Source organism: Trichosurus vulpecula, chromosome 3 (genome assembly GCF_011100635.1).
Source record: "Trichosurus vulpecula isolate mTriVul1 chromosome 3, mTriVul1.pri, whole genome shotgun sequence".
NCBI classification, from domain to species: Eukaryota; Metazoa; Chordata; class Mammalia; order Diprotodontia; family Phalangeridae; genus Trichosurus; species Trichosurus vulpecula.
The window spans coordinates 327,453,408-327,469,260 of NC_050575.1; the positions used below are offsets into that span (position 1 = coordinate 327,453,408).

Sequence of the window (15,853 nt, forward strand, 5' to 3'; positions counted from 1 at the left end):
AAAATTATGTTATAATAGTGACATTTGTAAACATTTCTGTAGGCCTTTAAGAGTCAGTGATTATAATTCATCTGTATTTTAAAGTAGCCATTAGAATTCCATTAAGCAGATATAAAGACATAGACACCAGAAAGCTAAGTGACTTGCTCACATTTACAGGTTGTGAGTGACATATCCAGGGATGCAAAACAAATCTTCTGAAACTCCAGTTTCCTACCAGGTAATACTGCCTTTAAAAGGCTTATATGTATATATATATTTTAATAGTTTGCATAAGCATCTCTTTCATCATTTATCAGAATCACCACTTGTTTATTGAGTGCTCACTGGGCATAAGACACTGTATAAGATGACTGGAGGTGGTAGACATCTCTTTTCCCATTCTCTTCTTCTTAAAACCCCTTTACATAATTTCCTATTCTCCCTCTTTGTCCTAATCTTTGAAAAAACAGGTGGCACATCTCCTTTATGTGTGCACTTGATCCCTTACTCTCTAATCTCCAGTAGATTGTATTCTCAGTCATCTTTCCCATTTCTCTAATCTTTAACTTCTCCCTATCTACTGGTTCCTTCCCTGGTCCCTTAAACATTCCCCCCTTCCTTAAAAAAACCTTCATTACCTTGACTCTACCATACCCCACCATGCAGCTGTTATTCTACATTTTTCTCAGCTGCACTACTTGAAAAAGGTGTCCATACTCACTTCCTCCACTACTCTCCTGTCACTCTTCAACCCTTCTCTTTCCTGTCTCCTCACTCAACAGAAACTGCTTTCCCCAAAGTTATCCTTGATCTCTTAGTTGTCAAATCTGATGGTCTTTTACACCTCTGCTTCATTTCACATGGTGAACACCCTCTCCTCTGAGTTTTAGTGATGCTGATCTCTCCTGGTTCTCTTTCCTGATCACTCAATCTCTTTTCAGTCTCTTGCTGGCTTGTCATGTATATCATGCTTCCCAATTGTGGGTCTTCCCAAAGGTTTAGGCCTACGTTCTCTTCTCTTCTCCCTTTACATTCTTTTGGTAACCTTATCAGCTTGTATAGATTTAGCTATCATCTCTTTATAGATGACTCGTATGTATATTATTTTTATGTATATATTATGTGTATATGTCTCTCTTTCTCTCTCTCTCTCCCTCTCTCCCCCTCCCTCCTCCCCCCCTCCCCCCCCATCTCTCTGTAAAACACATACAGACACATCTAGGCCCAGTCACTCCTCCTAAACTGTAAACCTTCATAGCTAGCATTTATCTAGTGCTTCAGGGTTTGCAAGGAGTTTTACAAATACTTCATTTTATCCTCACAGTAGCCTGAGGAATAGACTTTATTATTATCCCCATTTTATAGATGAGAAGAGTAAGACACAGAAATGTTAAGTGACTCACCCAGAGTCAGACAGTAAGTATCGGAGACAAGATTTGAACTCAGGTCTTCCTGACTCTAAATCTAACAAGTTATCCACTTTGCCATCTAGCTTACTATCAAATATTTCAAGCTGGATGTCCCAGAGACATTTCAAACTCTACATGTCAATGCTGAACTAATTCTTTAAATCCCCCTAACTCCTTAACCATTTCTGTCGAAGATAGTACCATTCTTCCAGGATCACAGATCTGTAACCTTAATATTACGCTCAATTCCTCAAACTGTATCACATAGAAATTTTGTCATTTCTACCTCCACAATATCTCTTGAAATGAGCTCCTTCTCTCACACAGGCACCACCTTAGTTCAAATCCTCATCACTTCTTGCCTATTATTATAAGTCTCCTAATTGGTCTCCCTTTCTCAAGTCTCTGCTCACTCCAGCACATCCTACTATGCACTACCTAATTTTCCCTAAGCACAGATCAGATCAAGTAACTCCCTTACTCAGTAAACTTTACTTGGCATCATTGCCTGTAGGATCAAATAAAAACCACTCTGTCTAGATTTTAAAGCTCTCTACAATCTGACCCCAACTTACCTTTTCAGCATCACTGGACATTTCTCTCCCATCTTCATTCTGCAGTCCAGCCAAACTGGCCTTTCCTTTGTTCCTCGAACTTGAACCTTATCTCCCATATGACCATTTCATATGTCTAGAGTTCACTTCCTCCTTACCTTGCCTTCTCTTTTTTCAAGATGCAGCTCACATGCAATCTTTTGTGTAACTAACTATATGTGTTCAGAAGATGTGTTTAAGCTATATAGACTTAGACATGAACTTGTTGACTTGCCCATTAGAACGTAAGCTCCTTTTGATTAAGGATTGTTTCCTTTGTTGTACTTACATCTCCAGACCTAGCAGTGCCAGTCACATAGTAGATGTTTAATAAACACTTACTGATTCGTTGATAGTGATTTTTTTTAAAGGATTAGATTATTATGCCTAAATTCTGTCTACTTTATATTGACTATTACCTCCCAAATATTTTGCAGAGAATATATTCCAGTGATTGAAGAGTTTAGAACATCTCCATAATTAAACATGTTATCACTAAGTATTTCATTCTTTTCCTTGTGCTCTTGAGCCTCGTTGGTTTTTTTTTTTTTTCAAAAAAATTTTTAAGCAATCATTTTTTGTTAAGTGGTATAATTATGTAGGGAAAAATGAAGTTTAAAGTGAATTATATACCATAACAATATTGTATTGATAATCAACTTTGAAAGACTTAAAACTCTGATCAACAAAATGACCAGCCACAACTACAAAGGATTTATGAATTTGTTATCTACCTCTAGATAGAGAGCTGATGGACTCAGTGCAGATTGAAGTGTATTTTCTTTCCTTCCTTCCTTCCTTCCTTCCTTCCTTCCTTCCTTCCTTCCTTCCTTTATATCAAATGCAGGAATTTGTTTTGCATGACTATACATATTTATAATGGGCTTTGTCTTTTTTTTTCCTTCTTAATGGGTAGAAGAGGGAGGGCAGAGGAAAGTGAGAGAATTTGCAACTAAAATAAAATAGAATTTTTAAAAAGCTGCATTGTAATCCTTTGATCACTCAGCATACTAAGAAATCATATTGATGATTCACTCACTGACACACTTTTCTTTGAATTACTGTCAAGCTGTGACATAAAAGGCCCTTCCATGGGGCTCATCTTCTTTGTTTTCTCTTGTTTTGACAAGGACCTTAACTATACCTTCTTTCCCATTTAGGTAACCTAATTAACATAGACCCATTTAAGTAAATACCGTGTCACTGGATACTGAAAATATTGAAGTCCTGCTACTTCACTCTTCCTTAGTCTTCGTCTTAGCCTTCATCTCTCTGCCATGTGGCCATCCATATCTTGAGATAGTGGAGATTGATTAATGGTGGTTGTCTAACAAGTTGGGTCAAAAGAGAATCATTGCTGTGAAAGTCGGGATTTTAAAAAGAAGATAAACCTGTGATTATGAAGGTATTTTGACTAAACTTTCAGAGGTTCTTTGCTATTCCACTTCTAAACAGAGCTTTATTATTTTTGGTGTAGTTTTTTATTCATGGCATTTTAAACATCTTGCTGAGGGTTTTTTCTATTAAAGTGGTATTTCAGTGCTTGGATCATGGCACGGAGGTGACCTTGGGTTCTTAAAGATTATCCCATCAGAGTGCAAGATCTAGCAAGTCCTACCAAACTGGAAAGACTTCAGTTTGGGGTTCTTTACTCTCCTTGTTATATGATCAAGTTATAAATAAATCGAGGCGAAATTTTTTGGGGGGAACCAACTCACTTCATGAAGACCATCTTCAGACACATGGTGGAAGAGTTTTGATATATCAGTGGTGCTAGGATCTACACTAATGAAATTGTATGTTTTCTAAAGTATAAATAAGGTTCTGTTTTGATTTCCTTTTAATAAAAATTGGAAGAGAGGGAGCAAAGTGCAGGAGACAGAGAGTTGACTCTAATCAGGAAGACTTAGTTTAAAGGCCCATCTCTGACACATTCTGGTTATGTGACATAACATGAAATTACTGGACAAACAAAAGTAAATGACAATTTCGAAAATAGAGAACTTTTAAAAACCATTGTGATAAACTTGTTTTGGGTCTTTCACATTACTAGCCTCAGAAAGCCCTTGAAAATTTGAATATGTGACTTAAGGTATATGGTATATTTAAAAAATTTTTAAATCTAAGGTGAAGCAGTAGTTAAGAAACATTATTACTTCATGTTTTTGTTTTGTTCCTTCAGATTTCTCCCACACTATGGCACTAAAGCAAAATTATGGAATGAAGTTGCTAAGCCTAGATTTGTGTAGTGGTTGATAATGCTTTCCTTGGACAGTAGTTTCTTGACAGTTCTTTTAAAAATTAATTTTACTTTGAATCCCACAAATTTCTTTCTGTTCTTTACCAGTTTAGGTCAGTAGAGGGCAGTCTTATTTTGCCATTTTGGATGAGGTCCCTTTACGATGTTCCAGACAGGAGGAGCAGATGAAACCACACTGGGTAATGAATAGGCAGAAGTTTGTTTTCATTCAAGCTCTCTGTTGACTTAGGATCAAAGGTTGTTAATATTTAGAGCATGAAGGGACTTAGAAATCAAGCTGCACCGCCACTTCTTTTTGCACATGAGAAAATTTAAAATTCCTCTTCTAGAATATTAGGTATCCCTTTTTGTTTTTTATCATTTCCAAATGTGCTAAGCATGCCATATGTTCCTTTCTCCAAGTCTTTGATAAAAATATTAAATAGCATAGGATCCCTGGCATGCTCCATGTGTCTAAGTAACCTTTGGTGACTGCTTTGGGTCCAACCATTCAGCCAGTTGTAAATCCACATAATTCTATTATTGTCTAATCTAGCCCATATCTCTCAAATCTTTTTTACATAAAGATAGCATGAGAGATTTTGTCAAGTGCTTTGTGCAAGCCTCAACTGTATCTGTAGCAGTCTCATGATTTACCAGATTTACCAGTCTAGAAATCCTGTCAAATAAGGTTAGACTGTCATCACCTTTTCTTATTGAAGCAGTGCTGACTTTTTATGATGATTACTTCCTTTTCTAGATGTTAACTAATCAGTCAACAAGCATCTCAAATATGTTTTGGCATTTTGACCGAAAAGTGTCAAGGCCAACCTTACTGATTTATAGTTTGCAGATTCTATTTTCTTCCTCTTTTTTGAAACTGGAACAAACTTTGCTTTTTTCCAATACTTTTCCCATTCTCCAGAATCCCTTTTTCCTTTGAAGACTTCATCTTCCTATTTTGCCCAGGCCAAAAGTACAGGGACTATGTACAGACCTGATGCCACTACAGATCATCATGGGAGCTTGGACATTCTCCATTTCTTTTTTTTTTGGAGGGGGGAAGGCAGGGCAATTGGGGTTAAGTGACTTGCCAAAAGTCACACAGCTAGTACCTGGGTCAAGTGTCTGAGGCTGGATTTGAACTCAGGTCCTTCTGACTCCAGGGCCCATGCTTTACTCACTTTGCCACCTAGCTGCTCTTGTGCGCCATTTCTTATCTGGACCTGATCACTCCTCTTTAGACAACCTGGTGGCCCCTTATTTGCAGGTGCTCACCATGCTGGTGCCAGACTTTGTGTGGATACCTAATCAGAATAGCCCATTGTAGCTCATAATTCCAGAGCTCAAGAGATCTACTAGCCTCTGGAGTCCAGGATTTTGCAAAGATAACTGATAGTGGTTCCATAGGAGTTCTCTAAGTACTTGAATTGATATTGTAATTTGCCTGAGCCTGGTGACTTCAACCTACCAAAGGCAAGCTAGGTGCTTTCTTCCTGTCTACTAATTGTGAAAAGCAGCTCCTTGTTAGCTATTTTTGGTTCTGACTTTCCCAATCCAAGTACAGTTTTCCTTTGCAAATAAAACAGAAGCAAGGTAAGAGTCAAGTACTTTTGCCTTCTCTTTTCCACCAGTTTTATCATTGTCCCATCTCCTCTGAGCAATAGTGCTGTCCTGTTCTTGATCCTAACCATTTTAGTTAGAAAAACTCGCAACCTTCCCTCATTCTGTGCTTTATGACTCCTGACACTGTATTATAGGTCTGGGCCATTTGTACTCAGTTTGCATTCTCTACTCTTGTTTCTATCTTCTTTACATATTTGTTAAAATTAGTTGATGAAATCTGTTTCCACTTTTTCTTTTTTAGGATAATTTCCTCTTTTCTTCCTCATCATCATTGTTCATCTCTGTATCTTCATAATTTCATTCTTGAGAGCTTCCAATTTTTTCTATGCTGACTTCCTTTTAGAGCAGGGCTGTCCAACCTTAAGTTTTTATTGAAACAATAGACAGTATATTTTGATTTGCCTTTTTAGTGAAAGCTCTGGGGTAGCTAGGCTTTGTTTACTAAAGCATTTATGTAAATTTCTATGCTTGTAGGTGGGCCACATAACCGCAGGGCCACATTTTGGACAGCCCTGCTTTAGAGCTGTAGGCCTTGGGATCCTACTAATCTTTTCTCCAAATCTTTTGAAATCCGCTGTTCGCAAGTCTAGGCATGGGAAGCATGGCAGGCTTTCCTCTTGATTGTAAATTCTGGGATGGGATGGCCACATTCTTCCAGGGTTCTTACCCTTTTCATACTGGCTGCCAGTTCTTTTTATTGGTAAGAATTCAGATCAGAATAGCATTCCACCCCACCCTTGTTGGTTCCTCTACCTTCTCAAGCCTGACATCTTTAAGGCTCTCAGATACTTAAGTGTATCTGTGATCTCAGAGATTTAGAATCTCCCTCCAGATGACGTCAATCATTGCCCATCTTTCCAGTGCACCTTTTCTCTATCATCTCCCAAATATTTCATTGCAGGTGTTGCACTCACCATGCTATAGGCCTTCCTCACCTTCTCCTTATAAGGTGCACAGAGAGCCCTCTGGATATCCACTGGCATCCCTCCATCTTGTCATGGGACCTGCTTAACTCCTCTTCCTGCATATCAGCTGTTTGTGGCATCCTTCTGATCTTCTTTGGAGTGCTAGTTGGTTAACATACTACAGCCTACTCACACCTGCCACGGGTAGCCCTGGCAAAATGTTCATATAAGAAAGATGGGCCTTGGCTGTTACAGGAAGCTTGGGGTCAGTATAACAATAACAACAGCAACAATGGCTGGCATTTATCTAGCATGTACTGTGTGCCAGGCAGTTTGCTAAGCACTTCACACGTATTATTTCATTTTGTCCTCACAACAGCCCTGAGAGGTAGATACTGTTATCACCATTTTACGATGAGGAAACTAAGGCATACAGAGGTTATATGACTTGCCCAGAGTCACACAGCTAGTAAGTGTCTGAGGCTGTATTTGAATTCAGGTCTTCCTGATTCTGTGTTCCCACTATGCCGATTAGCTGTACGGCAAAAGAGCTGTGCAGTTTCCTGAAAACAATCCTAGAATGGTAAGGACAGACACAGGAGGCAACACACGTCGTGTAAGTCAAACCACCACCACCACCTTCCCTTAGACCTTGATGGAGACAGTCCAGGACCCTGAACTCAAGAACCCTGGGAATAACGGCACTCCCCAAATTTCCAAACCTGCTTCCATTCCAGGCCCCACATTTGTCGTTGAGGGAGAAGCTCATGTGCACAATCCAAGAGCCGCAGCCATCACCCTGGTGGAGACGCAGCCTGTTAGCTGCTCGCTTAGGTAGAACAGCCACGGCTACTGAAGACTCACAAAAGAAGGTTCTTGCTACCGTAGTCAAATGCTGCAACATCAGAAACATAAGATTTTATCAGTGGAAATGACGTTAAAGAAAAAGCATTAGCGCCTGATATGCTGGATGGACACTGCTACTTTTCCATCTGACATGCAGCTGAAATCTTCCATATGCATCATCTTTAGAACTGGAGCTCCCTGAGAGCAGGGACTATCTTTAATCTTCTTTTTCTATTCTCAGTGCTTAGAACATAGTAAGCACTTAACACCAGAAAGAACCAAAGTTTATCTTGAAGGACTAAGCTGGATTTTGGCTATGGTGATCCTGGGATTTTTCCTTTTATGGCTCTTTTCAGGAGCCAATCAGTGAATTCTTTTTTTTAATTCAGTTTTATTTTATTTTCAGTCCAAATTCTTTCCTTCCCATCTTCTACTCCCCAACTCACTGAGAAGGCAAGAAAAACAAAACCCATTACAAATACATATAGTTAAGCAAAACAAATTTTCGCATTAGCAGTGTTAAAAAGAAATATGCTTCAGTCTGCACACTGAGGTGTTTCATGATGAACACTTTGGAATTGTTGGTCATTGTGTTGATCAGAGTTCCTATGTTTTGTAAAGTTGTTTATTTTTACAGTATTGTTGTTACTGTGAAAATTGTAATCCTTTTTCTGTTCACTTCATATCATTTCATACAAGTCTTCCTAGGTTTGTCTGAAATCATCCCCTTCATCATTTATTATAGTGCAATAGTGATATGCAATGTAAAAATGTTAAAATTATTTTTTAAAGAAAACTATATAAGAGGGAAATAAACTAAGCACTGTTAGTGGAGTGGGAAAGTAGTCCAGAATAGTGTCAAATATTTTGTGAAGGAAGGAGCCATTTGAGGTAGCAGCCTTTTATAGGTATAGAGCTGTATGGAGATAGGGCTAGCAGAAGTTAGTATGAGCTGGCAAAAGTTTAGAAGAAGCCAATAAGAGGTTCACATGTAACCCTCAGCAGATTTTTTCAAGATTCAGGCCAAAGGATTGTTAAAACCAGCTGGTGACACTTAGGCAATAAGACATAGCACAGATAGATACCGTTCTGAATATGCTCAGGTAACCCTGGCTTAGTGGCTCCAAGTTGGGATAAAAGCTTTCTGTGTCTGTGTCATCTCCGTGCATTTCTCTTTGAACAAGCACAAAGCCTCTTCCAGGCAAAAACACAAGGTCCAAATGTTTACAGTTAGAAACTGGAAACAAGGAAAGAATGAGATCATTAGAAAAAGATAGCAATACTTGAGTCTGTCCCATTCTAGTTGATGAATACCCACTCTGTTTCTAATTCTTTGCCACCATGAAAAGAGCTGTTATATTTTTGTACATACATGTCTTTTTCCTCTTTCTTTGATGTCTTTAGAGAATAGACCTAGTAGTAGTATTGCTGGATAAAGGGTATGCACAGTTTAATAGCTTTTTGAGTATAGTTCCGTATTGCTTTCCAGAATGACTAGAACACTTTACAGTTCTACCAGTAGTGCATTATTATAGCTGTTTTCCCACAGCACCTCTAGTATTTGTCATTTTCCTTTTTTATCAACTTAGACTATATGATAGGTGGGAGGTGGTACCTCAGAGTTGTTTTAATTTGTATTTCTCTAATTATTAGTGGTGTAGAGCATTTTTTCATATAGTTATTCAATAGCTCCAGTTTCTTCCCCCAAAAACTTCCTCTTCATGTCTTTTAACTATCAATTGGAGAATGGCTTTTATTCTTATAAATTTGATTCAGTTTCCTGTATATATTAGAAATGAGATCTTTATTAGAAAACCTTACTACAAAGATTTTTTTCTCAGTTTCCAACTTGTCTTCTAATTTTTGTTGCAATGGTTTTGTTTATGTAGAAACTTGTTAATTTTGTGTAATCAGAATTGCCCAATTTACCTTCTGCGAACCTTTCTGTTCTTTGCTTAATCATTAAGTCTTCTGTTCATAGAGCTGTCAGGTTGTTTCTTCTATGATCCTCTGATTTGTTTACGAAGTCACTTTGTCTAAATCATGTGCCCATTTGTCTTGGTATGTGGTATGAATATTGGTCTTTACCTGGTTTCTGCCAGACTGCTTTCTAGTATTTTTTTAATATAGGGGAAAATAAGTAGAGAGAATACAAAGTATATTTACCTTATAGTTTGTATTCTTTATTACTGAAAGGTTTTGCAAGTTACTGGTTACCCTTAAAAAATTCCAGAAGCTTCAAGGAATTATATAAGGCAGCAGGAGAGAAAATGTAAGAGAATTATTTTTTAAATATGAGGATTTTATTAAAGTTTAATGTTTTCGTTATCATATGATTAAATATCTTTTTTTATTTGTCTGCTGATTATCTCCTGATTTTTTATACTGGTCTACATAAATTAGCTTTGTATATTTTGTCATTGTGCCATTCATTAGAAATTTGCTTGAGATTTTCCTCACTTAAGGTCCTGCCAGTACAATTTACTTTTATTAAACTATTCAGTGAAACTTAAGGTACATTTTTTATTTATTACATCATGGTGTGTTTGTAGTCAATGGGAAGATATTAGGGCAAGATAAAACAGGCTGTGAGATCTGGTATCTTATTTTCCTCTACTGTCTCTTACATCTTATTAGGTGCCAGTAGAGGATACTGGGGTTGATTGGTCCTCTTCTATGTACATGCTTTTGTTGTACAGACAAGAGAACTAGTTTTGGCCTGACATGGCATGCGCCATATCTTTAGCCACCTAGCTCCCCCAGTCTATTAATTCTCAGGATTATCAGGCTCCATGTGTCTGTACTAAAGTTAAAGCTAAAAGCTTGTGTATGAGGAAGGAAGGAATAGAAAAGGAAAAGAGTTAGAGGAGAGCCCCTTTCATCCATTACAATGAAAAATGTAACTCAGAGGTGATGCTGTAAAAGGGACAAGTGCTGTTAAAAGTCTTGACCCTCTCCTTGTGTCTTCCTTCTTCTGAAACTATTTCCTCATCTGCAGAATGAAAGATTTGGATTCCAAAAGTCCTTTCAGACTTGTGCATTGTGGTCCTATTACCTTCTCACGTTCCTGCTCTTCAATTGTTAAAGCAAGTGCCCTGACTGGGGACTGGCCTCAGTAAGGGTCAGGGGAGTTTCAAAGATTGTTAAAGGAAGGAAAAAAAGAAGTATTTTTTCTAAAAACATAATAGCAATTTAACAGACTCAAATAGGAGTTCACTTCAGCAAACCTTTTTTTGGTGCTTCATACCTTTAAGTCTATATGCCTTGGGAATACAACAACTAAAAATAATATTGCTTGACCTCAAAGAGTTTATAGCCTGATGGGTGCATACATAAATCAATAGGGAATGAGCAGAATGTGATGGGAATTAAAGAGACATCTTGACACAGTGCTATATGAATGTTGAAGCATGTATAAATTACTTTCTTTGAACATGAAGAAATTACTTTCACTTAGGGTAGGGGTAGATTTTCATAGAAAAGAAGACATTTAAGCTGGTGCAGAGATGTGGAAGGGGTGTCTTCTAGGCATGGGAGGTGACCTGAATGAATGTAAGGAAGTTAAACTAGTGACAGTAGCACTGTTTAACTAGATTATATGAGCAGAAGTCTATGAAATAATGCCAGAACAGTAAGTTGGAGCCAGATTGTGAGGGGCTTTATATGGCAGGCTTTAAAGAATTTAAATTTTATTTTGTATAGGCAGTAGGAAGCCACTGAAGGTTTTTAACAGGCAAGCACGTGACATGGCCAATCTCTTCATTCAGTAAGATTAATTTGGTAATTGTGGGGAAGATGGATTGGAGAAAGACAGGACTGGAAAGAGGAAAACCAGTCCAGGCAAAAGGTGATGAGGGCCTGATGGTGGCATTGTGAATAGAGAGGAAAACGTAGGTTGAGAGACTAAGGTTTTAAGACCCAAAGGATTTAGCAGTTAATTAACTGTGGGGGACAAGATGAGGGAGAATGCAGAGTTCAAGAGGACTCCCAGCTTTTTGAGCCTGAATGTGTAGAAGGACAGTGGCGCTATCAGGAAGTGGTTGATTTAAGAGGTATGGTAAGTTTGAGTTAGGGGAGAAGATGAATTCTCCTTTAGTCATATTGACTGTGAGATGGACATATTTAGCACACAGTTCTAGTTGTGTGCTTGGATATTTAGACTTGGGGTTTGAAATAATTTTTAACATACAAAACATTCTCAGTCTAAAAAGTTGAACAGATTTAAAATAGCATCATAATCTCATACATCCCCCAAGGAAACAAACCTAATTAAACAGACTCTGTAGGTAAACTAAGTCAGGTTACAGATTAAACTATATTTCGAGGTTCACTGTGGGCTGGTTGAAAGAAGATTTACATACATCAAAGATAACTAGTCAGGAGCCAGTAGATCCCTTCACAAATACTAAATCTCCAAGTCACCCTGGGAAGCTCAGAAAACTCCCCTTTGGCTTCTTATCTGAGGAATGTCAAAAAGGCTTCCCTTAATATTGTCATTCCATGAGTCAAAGTTTAACTAGGTGTTTGATATTAACAGAAGATAGGTTTCAGTTAGCCAAAATGATTTTGGAGGAAGGAATGGCATTATGAAAGTCACCGAAAGGAAACAAAAAAGCTATGTTTGCCACATAGGTTCTCTTGTTCAATCCTCAAAATACACTTGTAAGGTAGGTGCTATTATTATCTCCATCTTACAAATGAAAAAAACTGAGGTGAGGCTTAGAAAGGTTAAGTTACTTGCCCAGGGTCATATAACTAGCAAGTGTCAGAGGTAGAATTTGAACCCAGTCTTCTTCGAGTCCATTGTCCTAGCTATGTAGCTACTACTAATGTCTAGCTCCTTGAGAGCAAGAACTGTTTTACTTTGCTATTTGTATTCCCAGCTCTTAGCACAGTGCTATGCACATGGTAAATGCTTAATAAATACTTTTCATTCATTCATACTATGTAAGGTTTTAGTAAATTTTGTAATTCGTCAAAGGCTTCTCTGCTTCCATTGATAGAATTATATAGTTCCATTTTTTTTTTCTTTTAAATATTATGTTGATTAATTTTTTTTTTGGTTAAAGCTTTCAAAATGTTTGTTTTCATCATGGATATCTTCAGTTTTTAGATCATTTTCCTTTCCAAATATATACCTCAAAAGAAACTAGGATGTCATCCATGTAAGTAGAGAGGAAGGAAGAGAGACAATCAATAGGAGTTGGTGACTAGTTGGATGTAGGGGAGTGAAATAGAGGGAAGTTTCAAGAAGATTCCACCCGTTTCCTCTCCAGAGAACCATGCATTATAAAAAAGAATTTTAAAAAGACAAAGTAGTTCATCAAAAACAACCAACAACCAACACATCACCCAAGTGATACCATATCCAGTGCTCCTTATGCATAGCCCCTCACCTCTATAAAGGGAGGAAGGTACGTTTTCTGCTTTTTTTCTTCAGGGCCAGCTTCCTGGTGTATATCCTCATATATATATATATATGTAATATGTATTTACATTTATATATTTATATATACATTATATATATATATTTACATTTATATATTTACATACACACATATATATACATACATACATATACATATATCTCACACACACCCCATTATAATTATGCTGCACTCAGTTTCAGTTTTTTGTTCTTTCTATTTATATTGTCTTAGTCATTGTGTACTGAACTCTAGTATCTAATTTTGCTTCTTCCTGGTTTCTTTTCTTTTTGTTCCACTGCTGATAAAGATAATATTTTTTAAAATTGGACTTTTCTCTTAGAATATTTTAATTAATATTCTGTTGTGGGAAAATAGACTGAAAGCTGCCTGTTGAAATCACCATGAACTCTACTAAAATTGTTTTTGTTGTAATTGGGAAATCCTTTCAGAGAAATCTACCATCTTCCTTAGCCAGTTCCCTATTCTTTATTTCTTTAAAAGATGCTTCATACTTGGGTTTATATGTCTTAAATGTGTTTTAATGTGTGGGTTGTATGGTTCTTTATGTATAAATTAGTAGCCCTCATTTGTTTGATTTTGATACCACTGTGATAGAGCTTCAATTAGGAAAGAGTCAAAAGATTTTGTAGTAATGAGAGTTTAGTTGAGATTAGATACCGTCAGTTCATACCCAAGTTGGACACTGTCTGCATAGTTATGTGATTATCTCCATCAACATTCATCAGAATGTCATTAAGAGTGAAGAAAACCTTATCCCAGTTAGGGTTTGGAAAGGAATTAGTGGCAATAATACTGGAGGCAAGGGATTTAAAGATAGAGGACAGTGTTAAGTTGAGCCCATTAGCTATAGGGTCAAGATTTCTAAGGGGGAGAAGTGAAGACCAGGTACAGGTGATGGAATAGAGAAGTAGAGAGTGATACGAAGCTATAATGAATGCAAAGGCTGTATTTAGAAGACCGAGGTCCTGACATACGGAAAGAGAATAGGTTTTGGTGAGAGGAATTTCGGAGTACTTAGATCATGAATGTCAAACGTTTACAGGTAATGGCAAGTTTTAATTTATCCTTCCAAGTCTTTCCTCAAGAATTCTTACCTGCCTTCCCCCCATTTCTTTCCCATAGAGCTCTCATCTCCTTCATAATATCATTTTACTCTTCATTTCTCCCAGAAATTCTAGCTAACTTTGTTGGCAAGCTGTGTTTTTGTTTGGGGCTTTGCTTGTAGATGTTGTATAGTTATTCTTTTCTTCTGGGTTTTTGTCTTAGATATCCCTAGCTTCATAATCGTTCTTATCATTGGTGTTTTTTTTGTTGACTTATTCTTCCAGCCTTTTTTCCTGAATTGAGTCTTCGTGCCAGACTGTGTACGGCCTTGTTTGGTGCTGATCTGTCTTTGCAATTCTGTAGTTGCTTTCTTCAGGTACTGGGTGCTCTGTTCCTCAGGGAACTTGGGGCAGCTCAGACCAGGTTGCTAGGAACTTTCAACACACTTGTAAGTCTAATCTGAAGCATGGCCTGGTTGCTGCTCTCCCATTCTAAGCTTTATGGACTCTGGTTTGGGTTTAGGCAACACAGCTGCATACTTGAGCATACTCAGAGCTCCAATAAACAGCCGCTGACCCTAACCCTTGTCATCTCATTGGAAACCTCTACCAGTTTAGAGCTACAGAAATTCAGCATTGCCTCTGGGCCATGCTCCCTCTCCTAGTTACTTATCTGCAGGCCTCAGCCATGGTCTGTGAGCTGAAATCCCACTCTAGGGTCAGTGACAGAGCTATACTCTCTTTCCTCGACTACTCCCTGCCTTGGTACATAGCAGAAGGCTTCAGCCCTCTCTGTGATCGATCTACAGCCCTGGTCCACTGTCAAAGCAACACATTTGCTCCCTTATCTCTGATACATATTGGTACATAGGCACAAGTGTAGCCCAGTGTGCTTACTAGAATGTTTTACGTGGGCTTCTTGACTGGACCTGGTCCTCAGTGCCCAGAGGCCTCTGACTATATCCTTGCGTTGTCTTGGTCTGGAAAAATCACCCACTGTGGTTTCTCCTTGGATTTATCTAACTCTCCACTAAGTCTACTCTTCAGTCTTTTCTGCAATAGTTGCAGGAGAAGATTGGGCTATACTGCCTCTTCTTATTCAGCCATCTTTGGCGGTCTCCAATTCACATTTTTTCCCCCAAATGTGTATCTTCTTCCTGTGACTTGTTTTATGAATTAATGAATTCCTCTAAGTTTGTAGAAACCAAGCAGGTGAATTTCTCAGATATTGAATGGATCCCTATTCTCATTAATTTAGAAGTTACTTCCAAAGATGCAGTTCACAACTCATCCATGCCTGTTTATCCTGTAATACTCCCTCTCTCCCTCCCATTGCCAGTGAAACTGAGTAGCCAAGACTCTTACTCACTGAGTGCTGCCCTGAAGCACAAAGTTGGTCAAGGGGTTCCTGCCGCTGCCGCAAGGTGCTCTGGGGGCAACGTTTGTATATGCTTAGGGTGATGTGGGAATAATCCTATCTGCACCTGCACAGATATTATGGTTAAGTTATAACCACATTGAGAATCAGATGCCTAGTCAGAAGGGGGAGAGGTCAGGAACTTGTGCAGAATTTTGGGCCAATAGTGGAATGGTTTAATGTTGGACAGAAATGGATGAGATGGGTAGAAGGGTCGTGTCTCAAACACTCCCAAGATTGGCAATCTCTTCAAGGCTGGGGTGTAACCTAGTACCTTTTGGTTTGTGTTTTTACCCCCATTTCACACACTGTTTGCTGTACACAGACTCTAATTTGGACTCCC

The 15,853-nt window shown here is 38.2% G+C and overlaps 1 protein-coding gene across 7 annotated transcripts in view; it reads left to right on the plus strand.

The window, feature by feature from the left end:
- PUS10 (pseudouridine synthase 10) overlaps positions 1 to 15,853 on the plus strand; it is an 88,450-nt gene that overhangs the window by 20,858 nt on the left and 51,739 nt on the right. Inside the window, exon 2 of one of the 7 annotated variants that reach the window (XM_036748741.1) lies at positions 160 to 220. The exons of 4 other annotated variants lie outside the window; for them this stretch is intronic. In XM_036748741.1, the coding sequence (XP_036604636.1) occupies positions 182 to 220 (39 nt within the window). In that variant the 5' untranslated portion in view covers positions 160 to 181. Of the gene's footprint in view, positions 1 to 159; positions 221 to 4,351; positions 4,424 to 15,853 lie in introns of those variants that run through there. 2 more of the 7 variants (XM_036748743.1, XM_036748745.1) reach the window with 2 other exon arrangements.